The sequence below is a fragment of the Nothobranchius furzeri genome, chromosome 1 (assembly GCF_043380555.1).
Source record: "Nothobranchius furzeri strain GRZ-AD chromosome 1, NfurGRZ-RIMD1, whole genome shotgun sequence".
Lineage (NCBI taxonomy): Eukaryota > Metazoa > Chordata > Actinopteri > Cyprinodontiformes > Nothobranchiidae > Nothobranchius > Nothobranchius furzeri.
Window position 1 is genome coordinate 84,757,591 of NC_091741.1, and position 16,335 is coordinate 84,773,925.

General features: G+C 42.0%; 1 protein-coding gene across 1 annotated transcript; it reads right to left on the reverse strand.

Annotated features, from left to right (window-relative positions):
• Nucleotides 1-2,258: 2,258 nt before the first annotated feature.
• On the reverse strand, nt 2,259-15,533 carry ubl3b (ubiquitin-like 3b). The gene is made up of 6 exons (XM_070550759.1): nt 15,336-15,533; nt 14,722-14,826; nt 5,669-5,777; nt 5,104-5,190; nt 3,350-3,427; nt 2,259-2,325 (listed from the first exon to the last, which is right to left on the reverse strand). Exons 2-6 carry the CDS (start codon nt 14,746-14,748, stop codon nt 2,273-2,275), a joined length of 354 nt encoding a protein of 117 aa, XP_070406860.1. The 5' UTR covers nt 14,749-14,826; nt 15,336-15,533; the 3' UTR covers nt 2,259-2,272.
• Nucleotides 15,534-16,335: the final 802 nt, after the last annotated feature.

Genomic DNA, 16,335 nt, shown 5'->3' on the forward strand with positions numbered 1-16,335 from the left:
TCTCAAAATAAAATACTCATCACCATCATCTGAGTAAAGCTGAGAGAACCCTTCGCAGGTTTTACGGTTAAAATACCTTCTATGTGTCTCTACATGCCATAAAATCTGAACAGTTTGAAATACTGAAAAACTGTTGATCATAAAAGAAACAGGACATGTAAGAATAAAAAATTAAAGAGCACATTTTTTTAAATACAAGTTTGCATGTGTGGATTTTTTTTCACAATTAAGAAGAAATTTGCCTAAAATATTTGGGTGCATTAATAAAGGGATCCTTTATTTCTTCATAAGTCACCAAGTAAAATTAATATAGGGACCCTTATTGTATAACGTCACCACATATGTCAACTACGTAATTCACAGAATCAGGAAGAAATCATGTCAAACAACCTTTAAAGTGTTATGGCACTAAATGCTTTCATTAAAAACATCAACATTTGAATTTTAAAAGTTTTAGTCTGAATTTCTGCACCTGGAGTTCGATGATGTCAAATTAGTAAAAGAAAATTTGCAAAAAATAAAGAGGTGCAAAACTTTGGAACAACAATTAAACACTATATGGACTCTCTGTAGAAGCTTCAAGTGCAGCTAGACTTTAATGCATAACTCAAAGGTAGAGTATAAGGTCAATATGGGTCAAAGTTGGGTCTGCACTAGCAAAAGATACATTATTCAGCTATTCTGATGAGACCTGAGTCTGCAGAAAGTCCCAGAGTTTATAATTTAGAGTTCTTGCGTGACAGAATATATAGAATACATCAAATGAGCCCAGAAAAGAACCAAGAGCAGCTGACTCATGTAAAGATTTATTAATTTATAATACAAGCTTTGATGTAGACCACATTGCATTTTAGTTTGTACATTTATTCATACTGAGCTAAACTTCATAGCAGTGACACTGATCGACACAAACACAAACCAAAGGACACTCAATGGAAGGAATCGAAAGGTTTCCGCCCGATTCTAAAGAAACCACAGCCTGTCGACGCTCACAGTGCACCACCTTTTAAAAAAAAACAGAACATCACATGCCCTCACTAGTCCTTTTATAGTATGCCATGTGCATCTCTCTCTCTCACACACACACACACACACACACACACACACGCACACGCACACACGCGCGCACACACTCGCACACACTCGCACACACTCGCACATAAACTCACCCTCACTAAAATTCAACAAATACCTATACACAAGATAAAAATTGATATATTTAAAATTTCCATATTTATGATTTTACTGAATTCCACAATAAAGGCAAACAACAACAGCATCCAGATGACAAGGTGAAACACCACCCAGCTTTCCTTTTTTCCTCTTAATGCAACGGAATAAAAAAAATCTTCCTGCCTCATTTTCAGCATCCAGACGTTTAGAGGGAGAGGAGGCATGTATGCCAACACCACTTTTCACTTCCATCTTCTTTCCTTAGGGGTTTTCTCTCTGCACATTGCTTGCTCACCACGTCGTCTCCCTTTACAACAAAATAATCAAAAACAGTCTCCATCCGCGGCTCAAACGTAAACCAATCTAGATCCTCCTCCGACGTCTCCTCCAACCCCCATCAGTTTGTTCTTTGTGGACTCAAAGGTGTTTACACAGCTACACCGGATTAAAGTCTTTTCTCTGCTGGTCCACACACAGATACAGGTGTCAACAGAGGCTAGCAGTGCTAATCAGTTCAGTTAGTGAGGCAGGAACAGTCCATCAGGAGGATGGCACGTTTTCAACCACGTCAGGGTCTTACGTCTGTTTTTGACCCCAAAAAAGTCATGAGAGATGAAACACATTAAACACTTCTAAACTAATTAAGTGCAGTAGGACCTGGAGAAACATCTACGTGACTAGTAGGGGTGGGTTAAAGATCACAAATCCTTTATAGCACTTCAGTGTCCAAAGATGAGTGTCGAGTTCCTGGGTCTGTCTCTCTAAATAGAAATAAAATCAACCCCAGTAGAAGGTACGTCTGCAACAGAATCTTCAAATAATAACAAAGAGCAACAGTAAATGCTGCTGACAGTTAGAATTTGAGGGAAATTAAACAATTGGCACAAAAACTCTAAAGAATTAACAAACAAAAAAAATGTAAATAAAAATCAAGTGACGATTCCGAACGGACTTCCTGTGATTAATTCCAAATCTGCAAATGTTGGGACTGCCAGCAGGAGGGAAATGGAGAACACTTTGTGCATGTTTAAGATATGTGTCTTATGTTTGGTTAATGTCATATTAGCATGGAGGTGGATGGGGGGTCAACTCTGACGCTTTACAGGAGGAGGCAGCAGTTGCTCTCTGTGGTTTTTTCTCTGTTCCTTTGACCTACAAAGACAGCAGAGACAGGGAGTGAGACAAAGATACTGACAAGAGACAAGCAGCTACATATCAGCCTTAGATGATGATGATGAGACCAGCAACAGGGAGAGTAGGTCTATACATTAAACAAAAACTCATGCATTAAGTCAATTTGACAGTATTTTTACAAGCAGGACACCGTGTGTCAAATTAATAAAGGTCATTTGTGTTATATACATATATATGTGTGTTATGTACATATATATGTGTGTTATATACATATATATGTGTGTTATATACATATATATATATGTGTGTTATATACATATATATATATGTGTGTTATATACATATATATATATGTGTGTTATATACATATATGTGTGTTATATACATATATATGTGTGTTATGTACATATATATGTGTGTTATGTACATATATATGTGTGTTATGTACATATATGTGTGTGTTATATACATATGTGTGTGTTATATACATATGTGTGTGTTATATACATATATGTGTGTTATATACATATATGTGTGTTATGTACATATATATGTGTGTTATGTACATATATATGTGTGTTATGTACATATATATGTGTGTTATGTACATATATATGTGTGTGTTATATACATATATGTGTGTTATGTACATATATATGTGTGTTATGTACATATATATGTGTGTTATGTACATATATGTGTGTGTTATATACATATGTGTGTGTTATATACATATGTGTGTGTTATATACATATATGTGTGTTATATACATATATATGTGTGTTATGTACATATATATGTGTGTTATATACATATATGTGTGTTATATACATATATGTGTGTTATGTACATATATATGTGTGTTATATACATATATATGTGTGTTATATACATATGTGTGTTATATACATATATGTGTGTTATATACATATATATGTGTGTTATATACATATATATGTGTGTTATATACATATATATGTGTGTTATATACATATATATATGTGTGTTATACATGATAATAAAGCAAAGAGAAGCTCCTCACCATAAGAGTTGGGCTCTGGAAGAGTCTCTCTGGCCACCAAGTGCATGACGGTAGTTCGACCCGGAGGCAGTTTCAGAGCTTTAAACGTGAAATAAATATCATGACTCACGATTTCACTACATGACCACAAAATCATGGCTCCTCTAAACTACATCAGCACAATGACCACAAAAACATTGTGGCAGAAATGAAATGATTGACTTTTATTTAAATTATTTCACTGATTTCTTGGTTAATGATCCATTTTTCTCTCATGCCCGGGTGTTCTTCATGCATATGTGACCCCATTTCATTTTGCACTACATGGGCTGTATTTGTATATTATTGTTACTGGGTAACTTGATACACTGAGGCTCATAAAAGGAAGCCTACTATAACACTCTCAGTGCAGATTTCTATCTGAAAAATCCTGATGCAGCCGTAAAGATAATCCTCTCTTCGTATCAGTCTTACCTCAACATTTTGGTCTAAGATGAGCTTTCAAAGAAACCGCTTCATTTTTACATAAATAACACATCACTCTACTATTAATCTTCAAAACTAATCAGCCAATGGCAGCTCGATATTACACCATCCATCCATCCATCAACATTCAGGGGTTTCTGCCCAGAGACACACAGGAGTAATGGTTAGCTGCTTCCATCAACCTTCAGCTTAGGCTAACATGAACCTACGTCACATGTTCACAAAGGAATAACCTTAATTGTGTGAAGGATTTACTTAGTGCTGTAGGATATGCTGCTGAATGAGTAAAGTGAAATCAATCTGGAAGAATTTCACAGAATAATGAGGTATGAAGTGTTTTGTGAACCCTGAGCCATCGGTAGAGGTTAGGAGCAGGAGAGTTCAAGAGGTCACACACATAATCAGCTTATTAGAAATCAGATGATCACATTCGTTTACTACTTAGGCTGCTTTGTTAAGACTCAGCTGTTATCGTGACCTGCTCAGGAACTGGAAGAATGTCTGTAACCATGGCAACAGATGGTGTTTATATGATCCAACCCAAATTTAATCTAAAGAGAAGATCTCCATGTAAAATTAGCCATGTGTGTTTTTGAAACGGTAAAGTACATCCTGCTGAGGTTATAGCTCATGTTTGTGGTGAAACCGTCTGACATGGATGTCCTACAAGGGGACAAGTGCAGGTCTTTGTTTTTTTTACAAATGCACTGTAACATGATACAAACTATTTGAAAAAAATCTGTAAGGACATGCAGTGCAATAACATTAACATGCATTAATTTGATAAGTCAGGCTACAGTCTAGCAGAAAGATATAGATAACAGTTTATTGGACATAACTTGATTTGTATCTCAGCCCCTCCAGTCTCACAATGGTATTGTACATAAATATGTGGATTTTTATTTTGGATTACAGACACGTAAAAACCTGAGTGCATAAATGTTTTCTGAGCACAAAGGAAAAAAAGTGTCTGGAAGAATTTCTGCACTGTCAGCACACAGCAGTATTCAGTTAGACGTTTTACTCTTCTGTATTCGGAGTCGGGCTGCAGAGAAGCTGCTATGTCATTTACATACATAGTTTGTGCACATTGTTTATTTCTTAATGCAGGCTTGGTTTTGTCCTCAGCTGCTTTAGAAAACCTTCATCCCAGTCATGTGACCAGAATACAAAAGGTTTTCTCACAGCTATTGTAAAAGACAAATTTATTTTTGTACTGCGTGCTGCAGTGACCAAGTCAAAGTAAGAGGTAGGCATTTATTCTCGGTGTAGATCCGCGACAGTCTCACCTCCCAGGGTAACGTTGCCGTGGAGGAAGCGTCCCTGGAAGATGAGGCGCAGTATACTGGGACTGCTCACCTGCTCCTCCTCCCAACCTGCCACGAAAGGAGGAACAAGTTTGGCATTCATTGAGATGAAGTGCATCAAACAAAAGGACAGTTTTTGAACAGAAAAAATTTATTTAGAATCTGAATTCTTCAAAACTGCGACTTGGGAATCCCACTAGCCACATATTTCAGAGCAAAACTTCAGGGTGCAAGGTCTAAAAGCCTGCTTGGCGTCAATGTAATAATAATTGAATACTGGACAATTTACTGTCCTCTTATGTTGACATCATCATTATTTAACACCTGCTGGTGCCTCTTTAGTTGCTTCTGATGCTCTTTATTTGGATAAAAATACTCTGAGGTTATTCTGACATAAATCTTGGTTTTAATTAGAAACTAAACTTAAAAGAAGAACACTGCTGCAACAAGGAATCCTGAACAAAAACAGACGCTGCCAACAATTTGTGTCAGAATAAACCACGACTAGCTCACGTGGATAATTTGGTGGCTGAAAGATGAACAGTACCTGCTGGCCAGTTGTCAAACACATGTTTGGCGATATCTGTGGCCGAGTCGTTTGGGGAGAAAGTGAAGTCTTGTGTTTTGCCACTGACCAGGATGAGGCGAAGAGGCACCTGAAACAACAATCAGAAACATCTTAAAATCAGTCCATTAAAAGGTTTTACCATCCAGCTAAAACATGGAGCCTCCAATAAAATCATGACTGTTAATTAGACATGGCAAAACTGCTCCACTTCCTCCAACCTCTCCAGGCATGCGGTGACCTTCAAAAGGCTTAGAAAAGACGAGCATTCCAGTCTAATTAGATTTATCCACTCCAGATCTCCACCCTTTGACTGGGCGACTTTATTCACGGAGGGCGAATGCTGAAGTGATCCTGCTGCCAGAGACAACATATAAGGATGGGGTTAAGGGTGGGGTGGGGTGGGGGTGCCTCAGGGTGTTCCTGCTTTGCTCCAGGCTGTCGGCCTAATGCGATAACTCCGGGTGTCCCAGACAGCTCTGAGCCACGTTATTAATTTTACAAGGCCAGTGTGCAGCCAGAGGGGGGCGGAGCATGTGTGGGAGAGCTTTCCTCTCAGCGGTGATACACACCAGTCAGGAATCACATCACAGGAGGAGCCGCTCCTCTGACATGTCTTTAGTAACAGAGATGGGGATTATTTAGAAACAAAATTCTTTTTTTTTTTTTGTTTGTTTTTACAAGGTTTTAAAATACCAGAAACCTGATCTGGTTAAACTGATGGTGAATGAATGATTTGTATTAACATATCACCAATCATCACACCGACAAAATTTGAAGTCAAGTTTTGAATGTAAACATTTGGGTGTTTTCCGTTTGTCCTTTTCTGTCTTAGGAAGTTAATCTTCCCAGCAGGATCATTTGAATAATTGCTGCTGAGCTCAACATATCTCACTTTAACCTTTGAAATTGATATTTGGTTGAGCTGAGTTCAGATGGCGCTCGCGCGGGTGCACGCAGCGAGCTGCTCGTCGTCTTTACGCAATGGAACCTTGCGTTTTATTGGCTTTTATGTATTGTTGTTGTCTCTGATGTTTTTTCTGAACGGTGTGGCTTCTCTGGTGACTTATGATCGAGCTGCATTGCTGAGGCTTCGTCCTCTTGTTGATGTAGCGGGCGCTGGGAACCTCACGGATGGCGTTGTTGTTTGGACTGTCTGTGTGCTCTCTTCCCCCAAGCCGTGATGTGTCGGCCCTCTGTCCGACCCCAGCTCGAGAAGGAAGCATAGTAGAAGACGGGGAAAGCGAGGTACCTGGTGCGTGAGACGTCGGGCTGGACTTCCTGGATCTCTGAAGAAGTGGCTGGTCCAGTTCGGCCCACCTTGTAACCCAGTGGTTCCGAGACATCTGATGGTTTACTCTGCGCCCTGCCTTGTGGACTTGGCCGGCTTTGAGGGTCAGCGGGAACCTCGCCACGGTCAATCGGCTCGAGGACCTCGCCAGAGTGGGGTTTGCTGGGAGAATCTACGCTCGGTTACGGGCTCAGAGTTGGAGGAGACGGTGCCCGTGCGCGATCCCGGTGCTGCAGCCCCGCCGCAGACCCGGTTTGGTCTGGTCAATGCCAGGTCTGTGCAGAACAAAACTTTTATTCTTCAGGACTTTTTTTATTCAACATGATGAATTTTCTGTGCATCCGTGAGTCCTGGATCCCATTTGGTGACTCAAGCGCCCTGCTGGAGCTGGTACCACCTGGCTGCTCTTGTCTTAATATCCCTAGATCGCAGGGCAAAGGTGGTGGGCTGGTTGTTGTTTTAAAATCCAGCTTTCCTTGTAAACAGCTTACACCCACCATGTCATTTTCTTCCTTTGAACTGTGCCTATTTGAACAGGTGCATCTCCCCCCGCATGCTCGTCTTGCTGATTTATCACCCTCCAAAGACTTCCTCAATGATTTCTATGATCTTGTGGCAGACTGCAACCTAAAATATGACTATGTCCTATTTTTTGGTGATTTTAACATCCATATCTGCCGTCCTGACAATGTGCTTGCTAAAGGTTTTTTGAATTTGCTAGATTCATTCAATTTAACTCAATGGGTATCGTCCCCAACTCATGCCAGGGGTCACACCCTGGACCTGGTTCTCTCTTTTGGTCTACCTGTCATGAACCTTGAGACTTTGCCTCCTGTATTCTCTGACCACTCAACACTCTGTGATGTTACGTTGCCATGTCCTGTCCCTGTGTGTGAAGCTCCAGCTACTAGGTTCAGAGCCCTGGATGCAGAAACTGTTGCAAAGTTTGTGGACTGTATGTCTGTAAGGTTAGAGACCTTTAACCCAGATCCATCTAACATTGATCACTATTCACAACACTTTGATTTAGTTTGTAATCAGGTCCTGGACGTGGTTGCCCCTCTCAAGCTTTGCAAGTCTAGGCCTAGGAGGGAGCCTTGGCTATCTGATGTCACACGGGCTTGTAGGCGGGCGTGTAGAGCCTCTGAGAGAAAGTGGAAAAAGGATGGCCTACAGGTCTCGCATGAGTTGTTCAGAGCATCACTGGTTGCTTATCAGGATGCTGTGAGGGCTGCTAGAACTGCCTATTTTGCAGACATCATTGAAACAAACTCTAAGAATCCCAAGATTCTCTACATAACACTAAACTCTGTTCTGGTGTATCAAGAGCCTAGCTCCATGTCTCCTACAGCTGCTGGAAACTCTGAAGTTTTTCACAAATTCTTTGTTCATATATTATCGGGCATTAGAGCAACTATTTCTGGTAACTCTATTGACCCTATTCCAGTTCCTCCATCACCACCCACCCTGAGCTCCCTCAATACCGTTTCTTATTCTGAGCTGAGTAAGCTTGTTGCAAGGCAGAAGCCATCTGGCTCTCCACTTGAGGTTCTGCCGCCTCGTCTCTGGAAGGCTGCCTTTCCGTGTCTTGGCCCATCACTTGGCCAGATTATCAATGGGAGCTTCAGCACAGGTGTTGTCCCAGCTGCTTTGAAAGCAGCAGTTGTTCGGCCGACCCTGAAGAAACCTGGTGCAGATGTCTCTGTGATCGAAAATTACAGGCCTATCTCTACCCTGCCTTTTACATCAAAACTGCTTGAGAAAGTCGTTTATCAGCAGCTGGTCTCACATTTAGCTGAGACTGATCAGTTTGAGGTTTTCAAATCAGGGTTCAGGTCTGATGCTTCTGTTGTTAGATCTGATGGCAGCTTTTGACACAGTTGACCATGCGATTCTACTTGATTGCTTAGAACGATGGGTTGGGATCAAAGGGTCTGCTCTGGATTGGTTTAGATCGTATCTCCACAACAGGATATTCTGTGTTAAACTGGGTGATGTTTTTTCTTCTTGGTAGAGGCTCCGCTGGAGGGTCCCGCAGGGATCGGTCCTTGGTCCTCTTTTGTTTGCCATTTATCTGCTTCCTCTGGGGTCAATCTTTCGTAAACGTGGCCTAGCATTCCATCTCTATGCTGACGATTGCCAGATTTACTCTCCATTGTGTCAGGAGAAAGGTCTCTATCCAGTCCTTTGTGTCCTGTCTTAACAAGGTAAAGTCTTGGCTAATGGCCAACTTTCCGCACCTGAAAGAGGGAAAGACAGAGCTCTATGACTACGTTTACATGCAGCCAATATCCGGGTTATGATCGGGTTAAGGTCGGTATTCGGGTTTCTGAGTTGATCAGAATAACCCGTTTACAAGCATAAATAGAAAGAGTTACCCCTAACTTGCATAACCCGATTTAAATGCGGATGTTGGGGTAGCGTCAGGACGTATAGACTACGTCCAGACGCAATATGCGTCATTTCCGGTTCTTCTTGTTCTGGTACCTGTGAAAACAACAACATGTTTCCCAGTTCAGAAGAGATAGCGACCGCGTTTGTTTGTGCTTTATTTTCCTCGTCACTCCAAAAGTGTGGTGCTGTGCCGCGACTCGCCATGTTGCTCCCAACTTGTTGTTTACTTCCGGTGTTCTGGCGCATACAAGACGCCTCGCTACTCTAAAGACCAAGATTCCTTGCGAACAGAGCGTGCGCAGAACACACGCTTTGATGGGGATATCCCGGTATGCGTTTACACGACCAAACATTCGGGTTAGAAAAGGGTTACCCCAGGTGTAGTAACCGGGTTTTTAAAAACCCGGTTATGAGCATCGCCGGGTTTTTGGCGAGGTTTACATGGACCTGAGGAACCAGGTTGTTGTGAATATTCGGGTTTTAAAAGGGTTACTGGCTGCATGTAAACACACTCATTGTTTTTCACCCCAACAGCAGGGCTGTGGGTCGTTATGTTGATCTTAGCCCTCTTTCTCCCTACTCAAAACCAGTTGTCACCAGTCTGGGGGTGAAAATTGACGGTTGACTTAAATTTGATGCTCACATCAACTCTGTGATCCGGTCCTGTTTCTTTCATCTGAGACGCCTTGCAAAAATCAAGCCTATGCTGTCGAGAGCCCACCTGGAGCGGGTACTCCATGCTTTTGTAATTTCTAGGCTTGATTACTGCAACTCTATATGCAGGGTTGTGTCAGTCATCACTGCGTTGCCTACAGGTTGTGCAGAACAGTGCAGCCAGGTTCCTGACTGGGACCAGGAAATGGGACCACATCAGTCCGGTTCTGACCTCTCTGCACTGGCTTCCGGTCTGTTGACGTTCATACTTCAAACTCCTCATCTTTGTTTACAATTTCTTCCAGGGTGGTGCTCCCCCCATCTAGCCACACTCCTGAACAGACATTCCCCATCACACGCTCTGCGCTCCTCTGACCAAGGCCTGCTCACTGTCCCTCATTCTAGGTGTCATACTCGCGGGGACCGGGTTTTCTCAGTCCTAGCACCGTCACTCTGGAACGAGTTGCCACCCTCAGTCAGGCTATCCCCATCTCTGCCAGTCTTTAAGAGTGGCCTAAAAACCCACCTCCTCCGCTTGGTGTTCCCTGAACGTGTTTGAATTTGGCCCTCTTTTATGTTGATTTTATTTCCCTGTTTGACCAGATGCCCGAGCCACCTCAACTGGCTACTCTTGATGTGGAGGAGCAGTGGGTCTACTCTGAGCCCCTCCTGAATGACCGAGCTTCTCACCCTATCTCTAAGGGAGAGCCCAGCCAATCTTCGGAGAAAACTCATTTCGGCCGCTTGTCTCCACGATCTCGTTCTTTCGATCACTACCCAAAGCTCATGATCATAGGTGAGGGTAGGAACTTAGATCGACCGGTAAATCGAGGGCTTCGCCTTCTGGCTCAGCTCTCTCTTCACCACGACAGACAGGTGCAACGCCCGCATCACTGCAGATGCAGCACCAATCGGCGTATCGATCTCACGCTCCAGTTTTCCCTCACTCGTGAACAAGACCCTGAGATACTTATACTCCTCCACTTTGGGCAGGACCTCATCCCTGACCCGGAGAAGGCATTCTACCTTTTTCCGAATCAAGACCATGGTCTCAGATTTAGAGGAGCTGATTCTCATCCCAGCTGCTTCACACTCGGCTGCGAACCACTCCAGAACCTTTTCATTTGGAAACAAATTTATTTTTGCAGTAACACTGAATGTGGAATAACCCAAATTACACACTAGCAAGTCGATTTTAAATAAAGCACACATCAGTAGTATTCGTTACTTATGTCTCAATTTATTTTAAATATTTTATTCCTTAAAATCTGCATATATTCTGCATTTCTTCTTATTTGTTTATCCTTTGAATCTTTTAAGTGTTTCTATTATGTTTTCTTGTTTATTTTTTATTTTTTACTCACTTTTGTTGCTCCTGTAATGAATGTTATTGCTGCTGTGACACCAAGCTTTCCCCACTGATGGACAATAAAAGGGATTTTTATTTTATTTCAATTCTATTCTTCTATCTGTAATCTGTCCTGTTTTAAAGTAGGTTTAACTTATTTTCACAGGCCAACAACATAAATAAAAAATAGTAATTATCTTAAATGAAAATGCAATATCTCACCTATTAACTTTCATGCTTTGGAGCAGAAAAGGTTAATAAAACCAAAATAATTCAATCCCAGTTTTCTCCACTCTAATTTCCTGTGATGCTCACCTGTTCCAGCCAGACCTGCTTCTGTGGGGCTGGGCTCTGAGCTGAGGAAGGAGTTCATCAGTGAGAAAAAGTTGCTCACACAGGTTTGTGCTGCTGGACATGGAGAGCAAATGGACCACGCAGTTGTGTCTGGGAGGGGGATAAAAGCCGCAGCAGCCACAGAGTCATAGTGACTTGAGCGTGTCGCTAAACTGGAGTTAAATCATCTCAGTCTGGAAGTTGGTCGGTGCGCTTCCTATGTCAGCAGCAAACAGATTTCTGAGCTGTTAAAATCCATTTCTGGGCTTCAAAGTCGGCTGAGTAAACTCAGCACTGAGTAAGAGGAGTGTTTTCAGTTTGTCCGAGGCAGAGGGGGTAATGCTGCAAACGCTGATGCTAGTAGCATGAACGCTAATGACTGTAAAGACGTACTGGTTTTTCTCCTTGAAGCATCAACATGTTCCATCTTTGTTGAAACATCTTCCTTCTGCATCAACCTTTCTCTTTCTGGACATTTTGGGATAATGTGTGGACAGTTATTTTCACTTGTTGCATTAATCAAACATGGAAGTGGATGCACTGCGACCTAGTGGCGAGTCACTACACTGGGAACACAATCGCCGTGCATTATGGAAAATGTAGTTTATAGCCAATGTGCGCTTTGAAGCGGCATAGACCTGTTTTAAGACACTTGAATCTCTCGCGGGCCACATAAAATGATGTGGCGGGCCACATCTGGCCCGCAGGCCTTGTGTCTGACATGTGTCCTAGAGTTTCACTGTCTATTTTCTATCAGAGGCTAATGCAGGAGATAGGTGTAGGAGACTATTTTCTTGTTTAGCCTGCATGAAAAATTCAGTGAAGGAGACTATTTTCTTGTTTAGCCTGCATGAAAAATTCAGTGACTGATTATAATCACAGATAAATTTTAAATGTTTATTTTTTCCAGTGAACCACCCTTTAATAAAAACACCCCACTAAGTAAATCTCTATTTGAAGTGACAGAAGGGAGCACTTATTTCTTCACGTTTGCCATCCTTCACAGGTGGAACATGAACTTTCTTTGGTTCACGTGTCACAGAGAACAGAACAAAGAGACTTAGCTAACTCAACGTGATGAGGTGGGGGGAGTGGACAACCTCACTCTCTGATCTGTTTACAAATACAACACCCCCCACCCCAGACCCCACCCTCAGTGGTCCCCTGCCCTCGCCTCCTCCCTCTGAACCCAGTAACCTCAATGTGAGGTTGCACATCCATATCATCATTAACAGGCTTTGTGGTCATCCCTTTCAACCTCGACAGAAACAAAAACAAAAACAAATCTGCCCAGTTACCCATGGCAACATCCGTCAAAACAATCCAAAGAATTATTTGAAGCTTAAGACTGTAACTTTCTGAAAAAAAAAAAAATACATAAAATAAATCAATTTACTGAATCTGTTGCTACCTTGTTGGGGATTTATACCTTTCAACGTGTCTTTTTCATAAAGTATTTATTAAAAAAAATAAAAAACAATATTCTGAAGTTTCTAAATCACACTAAAGGAAGAATGAAGAAAGCCTGAACGCCTACTTCTTACGGCAGGACTCACTTATGGGACAACATTCTGATCTTTACGAAGATAACCCAAGACTGGCATTTGTATGTTTGGGGCTGTTTTTCTTCATATGGACTGGGAGTTTTCCGTCAGGATTAACGACATTCTCAGCAATGAGAAATACAAGCTGATGCTTATCCCTGATGAGGAATCAGGAGGCTTTTGACTGGTCCCAGTTTTATTCTGCAGTAGAACAACAACCCCCAACATACAAGCAGTGTCAATAAGTTCTATCTTCACCATGAAGAACGGGGACTCCTGAAAGTGATAGCATGGAATTACAAGAGAAAGTCAGCCCCACATCCACAAAAGATCTGTGGTCCGTTTTTAAGATGCTACGAACAACTTGCAGCCTCGATTCTTTGTAATAGAGTGGTACAACCGAATGTTGATGTAGTTTCTCTTCTGTATATCAATTTATATTAGCAATAGATTAAAAAAGGCCAATCAGGATATGTTTGTACTTTACAGCAGTTTCTCTCACACCTGCCTAAACTTTGACAGTGCTGATGTAATTTCAGAACTTTACATACCCCAGTGTTAATTATGCCCCAAGACTAAAACTACTTAACACGCACCTAATCTTCCTGGTTACAGTTGTATAAATGCACGTGCCTATTATTTTTGGTTAAAATTGGGGGCAGGGCATAAAGAGGGTACACTCAATTGGCATCTAAACCTTGAAAGGAAAGTAGGCCAGCGTTTTAACTGAGATTAGACAGATGGCATTCACAGGAACAGCCGTCACGATCCCAACTAAGTGTTTGTGGAAGCTTGCTAATCCATAACCCCCCCAACATACGTCCCAGAAAACACAAACACACAAATTATGCTAACTTTAACAAATGATTGTGAGATGTTTTAACCACATAATCACATATGGTACTGTGAAAAAGAGTTTTAACCCTTTGATGCATAATGGTCACTACAGTGGACAGGTACTCAAAATTTTTATTTATTTATTTTTGCTATTAAGCACAGCTGTTGAAGACTTTATTGCATTTGAGCCCCTCCATTTGGACTTCGGTAAGCCAAGCCAACATATTTCATGTTCAGAAAGCACGCTGCACACTGAAGTGGACATGTAATAAATTATTTGTAAATTATAAAATTTTACAAAAAATATTTGTTGAAATTTGTTTCATTCACACCTAAAGATGAATAAAAAAATTGTTAAAAAAATCATGGTTGAAGATTTCATAATTCATGCATCAAAGGGTTAAACTGTCCTTTCATTTGGAAAGACCAGGAAGGTTGAAGAAACACTGCTTGAGAACATTATCTAAAAAAGTGAAATAGAGAAGTGTGTAACCAGAATGAGGAATGAAAAGACCTTTTGCACAATTATGTAAATACCCTTGACTAATTTAGAAAAAACAAAGGATTGTGACATTTAATGACCGACTGATCGTCTCCTCTGAGTTTTACTCTGAAATGTCAGAACATCACTCACCACATCATGATCCTTCTGGGTGGTCATGGCTCAGAAATCACGATGATTGTGGAGCAGAGAGGGCAAGACTGGTGTGCTTCAGCTGCTGGAGACGGGGCCAAAGCCCTGCCACAAACAAAACCAACTCTGTGAGGCTGGATTTCCACAGCCTGGCACCAAATCCGGACACAAATCAGACTGTTTTAAACACAGCGTGCTATCTTTCTGATATCACAACCAATATTACAACCATACCACACCAAAGGACAGCACAACAACAGCACAAGCAGCAAGAGAACAGTCAAATAAACAGGAACAGGAAAAATAAAGTTGTCAGACAGGAAGAATTACGGACATCAGCAGCTCCAGATTCCAGCAGTGAACACTAACAGGCTAACGCTACTTAACCAGACACGATCGTTAAGTACTTTACGTGGAGCCAATAAGCAAATTAAGTCATCAATTAGCTATGAGATGCGTCTAGTCAGAGGCATAGCAGTGAATACGTCGAGTTTTGAGCCGATAAATGTCGAGTCTTTTGCGAACGAAGAGGTTAGCTGCTACTTTAGCTTAGCTCATCAGATTTCAGAGGCTAATAAAACATGAAACGACGGTTTTAGACGCGGAAAACTCACCTGCATCTGATGACCGTGGCGAAACTTTGCATTCAGTTGAGTTGACGAATCCGCATGGAGTGTTTTAAGGGGAAAATGTCGATTGCAGATGGCTATGGTAATGGTTGAGTCGGGGATGCTAATGGACGTCGGATATCAACTGGGTTTTAACGCAATGGCTTCTGGGAGATGGAGTACAGAAAATAAATTGTCGGTTGCATTTACAGTAGATAGGTCTTCATTTGGTACATAAGTGAGGCTTTTCTTTTTCTAGCCATGAAGTGTGACAGCACCCTTCTTTCTTTTTTATGCAGAAACCATCTCCTCATTTTCATCAGATGGTTGGGTTTGACCAGTTTCCATGAAGATTATCACCATGACAACTGCACACCCTCCTTGACTTGCATTTAGTCAAAGTCCAGTAGGTGAAGTATGCAACAAGATGGCTTCAAAATTATAAAAACAAAATATTTACTTAAACAAAACAAGATATTAGAGTCTTAAAGCGACATATTATACTAAACTCACCTTTTGCATCCTGTTGTGCTGCCACGTGGTTTTCTCAAACACTCCAAACCAACGTGTCCTGGGTCGACCCGGGGGCCTTCTGCCGGCAGGACATGCCCGAAACACCTCCCCGGGGAGGCGTCCAGGAGGCATCCTGACCAGATGCCCAAACCACCTCAACTGGCTCCTTTCGATCCGGAGGAGCAGCGGTTCTACTCCGAGTCCCTCCCGAATGTCCGAGCTCCTCACCCTATCTCTAAGGCTGAGCCCGGCCACCCTACGGAGGAAACTCATTTCGGCCGCTTGTATCCGCGATCTCGTTCTTTCGGTCATTACCCAAAGCTCATGACCATAGGTGAGGATTGGGACGTAGATCGACCGGTAAATCGAGAGCCTGGCTTTCTGGCTCAGCTCCCTCTTCCCCACGACAGATCGGCTCAGCGTCCGCATCACTGCAGACGCCGAACCAATCCGCCTGTCGATCTCCCGATCCCTCCTACCCTCACTTGTGAAC

Excerpts from the sequence above, each read along its gene's own strand:
- ubl3b (XM_070550759.1), bottom strand. The coding sequence starts at position 14,748 with ATGACCACCCAGAAGGATCATGATGTG. Across the intron at positions 5,778-14,721 it reads CCCAGAAGGATCATGATGTG|GTGCCTCTTCGCCTCATCCT; the intron begins GTGAGTGATGTT and ends TTGTTGTTTCAG. Across the intron at positions 2,326-3,349 it reads TCCAGAGCCCAACTCTTATG|GTCAAAGGAACAGAGAAAAA; the intron begins GTGAGGAGCTTC and ends CTGTCTTTGTAG.